Here is a 2,537-nt window from a genome sequence, read left to right as displayed (position 1 = left end):
GCAATCCCTGACATTTTGAAATGGGTGCGTATACCTGCGTTTTACATAGACTACACCACTGGCTGTGCATTTCATCAAGGTGTAGGCTAAATTCTCCAATTCAGGTTGATATTTTGACTACACTAATGTTCACATGTAGTACGACTGCAGATTTCGTGGCTTTTGTCTTTTTGGTTAGGAAACAATGTTGTTCGTTTTTTTTGTTTGTTTGTTTTTTTTTTGTTTGTTTTTTTAAGAGGGCCGCCAAGGGGAAAATTCTCCCGGTGGGAAAAGGTGGGCCACTCCGCCCCTATTAGCTTGACTTGACGTAGTGTATAAACTACATTTTGTTGCATTAGACAGGTAATTGAACATTCCTAACCGTCTGGTTGGCTATACTCGTGATGAATGGCCTACTTTTCAATCTGCTTTTCAGTGATGCGTTTTGATCTCAATTCCATTTGGTCCTCGGCGGCTTCCGTACTACAGATTTCCCGTCACGTGTCCAAGCAGTAACCAGCAGTAGCGGCATGGGCATGACAGCAAAGCAACTAATATACTTTTCTTGACATGCACAACACCCTACAGTGACTGATGAAACTGGCGAGTAAGTACATTTAGCTGCATAATAATAACGCGGGTGTTTTTGCTGTCCGATATGATACATGCGTGTTGTGCTACTCTGTCTCCAGTGACATTGCTGGGCATGCTAACTCCTATGTAGCCGGTTGCTAACTTCTAGTTCTATGAATGAATGAAATCAGATGTCACTGGTCCTCCGAGACGTTAATTGCTTGTTTGTTTATGGACTGTTGTCATCGATGTTATCAACGAGGTTTAGGAAGATAACACATATGTGATCAGCTTTGATATCATAACATAATGGCTTAGGATAGGATTGGCATGTTTATGGCAGTTATGGTTACAGAACTTTATGCGTTTGATTGTTGTTTATGATTAGATTGTACATTACAATAGCAGAAGCTTTACCAAAGCGACTTAGAAAAAGGACATACACACTGTGTTGGGTCAATACAGAGTTCAGCAGTATGCAAGTAATGTAGAAAAGATACATCAGTAATATATAAATATTGGAGGACGTATTAAGTGTAGTACAAGTTATCCCGTTGACATACTGTACGTGGCTGATTTGACATTAGTAAACATAGGCCTACTGGTAGCTACTTTCAGCTCATATAACTGAAGGTGTAAAACAGTCAATTTGGCAGGCGCATTCATTGGCGCGACACAACTTCACTGCTGGTGTTGGATGACAGTTGTGTTGTTCTGCTCTGACTTGTTTAGTTTAGTTTATTTAGTTTAGTTGAACAGGGACCATGCACAATAGACAGTGATTACAGAAGTAAAAAAGATGGCTTATGCCAGATTATAGCTATATAGCTAATTTCCATCTGCAGTCCCAGGACAGGTAAGACAAATGTTAAAATACATAAACAAGATATAAAGAAGTAAGCACATCCATAGGCCATGGGTCATAAGCCCCCCACCCCCCTCCCCAACACACACACACACACACACACACACACACACACATTAAAATGGCATACAGTGTGAGTCATATTTTAAAAAACATATGATTAATGTTGACAAGACTGGTTGGTTAATATCCATTTTTTCACACCCCTTGAGAAGGCCTGATAATCAGTAATACTTTTTAGGTTACTGGGTAGACTATTCCATGTTTTGGTTGCCCTGAAAGAGAAGGCTGACTGAGCAAAAGCAGTTCGTCAGATTGTGAGACTACAATCACCCTTAATGGTGGATCTTGACGTTCTGCTCATCAGTTCAGAGCAGGGTTGAACAAATTTTGTTTGTTTGTTGTTGTTTGTTTTCGTTTGTAGTATGATTGAATTCCAAATATGGTGTATTATGTTTGTTTACTGCAATGTACAATAATTTGAATTAGTTATTTTGTGTATTTTTGTATGTGTGTATTTATGTAAGCTGTAAGACACTTTCATTCCTTCCTACAAGTACTCTACTCTAATCTCCTCTAACTTTACTGTACTGTACTGTACTCTACTGTACTCTACTCTACTGTACTCTACTCTACTGTACTCTACTGTACTGTACTGTACTCTACTGTACTCTACTCTATACTCTACTGTACTCTACTCTACTGTACTCTACACTACTCTACTCTACTGTACCCTACTGTACTGTACTGTACTGTACTCTACTCTACTGTACTCTACTCTACAGTACTGTACTGTACCCTACTCTACTGTACCCTACTGTACTCTACTCCTCTCTACTGTACTCCTCTGTACTGTACTCCTCTACTACTACTTCTACTTCTACTCTACTCTACTGTACTCTACTCTACTCTACTCTACTCCTCTACTACTACTTCTACTTCTACTCTACTCTACTGTACTCTACTCTACTCTACTCTACTCTTCTCTCCTCCTCCAGTTTGTGTGGTGGATGTCTGCTCGTCTCCTGAGTCGGCGGTTGGCTCGCCTGCGCCCCCACGCCCCCTCTCCGCGGCCCGCTACTCTAGGCAGATCTCTGGGCAGGTCTCGCAGCCTCCAGTC

General features: G+C 40.9%; 1 protein-coding gene across 1 annotated transcript in view; it reads left to right on the top strand.

Moving 5' to 3' along the window:
- Positions 1 to 495: 495 nt before the first annotated feature.
- The window catches only part of LOC134458638 (FAST kinase domain-containing protein 5, mitochondrial), an 18,941-nt gene continuing 16,899 nt past the window's right edge, over positions 496 to 2,537 (top strand). Inside the window, exons 1-2 of the mRNA XM_063211068.1 lie at positions 496 to 586; positions 2,416 to 2,537. The exon at positions 2,416 to 2,537 is cut by the window's right edge and continues 52 nt beyond it. Coding sequence (XP_063067138.1) covers positions 2,428 to 2,537 — 110 coding nt within the window. The 5' untranslated portion in view covers positions 496 to 586; positions 2,416 to 2,427. The remainder of the gene's footprint in view (positions 587 to 2,415) is intronic.

Source organism: Engraulis encrasicolus, chromosome 11 (genome assembly GCF_034702125.1).
Source record: "Engraulis encrasicolus isolate BLACKSEA-1 chromosome 11, IST_EnEncr_1.0, whole genome shotgun sequence".
In the NCBI taxonomy this organism is placed as follows: domain Eukaryota; kingdom Metazoa; phylum Chordata; class Actinopteri; order Clupeiformes; family Engraulidae; genus Engraulis; species Engraulis encrasicolus.
The sequence above is the reverse complement of the archived record's forward strand: the minus strand, read 5'-3'. Positions and strand labels throughout refer to the sequence as shown.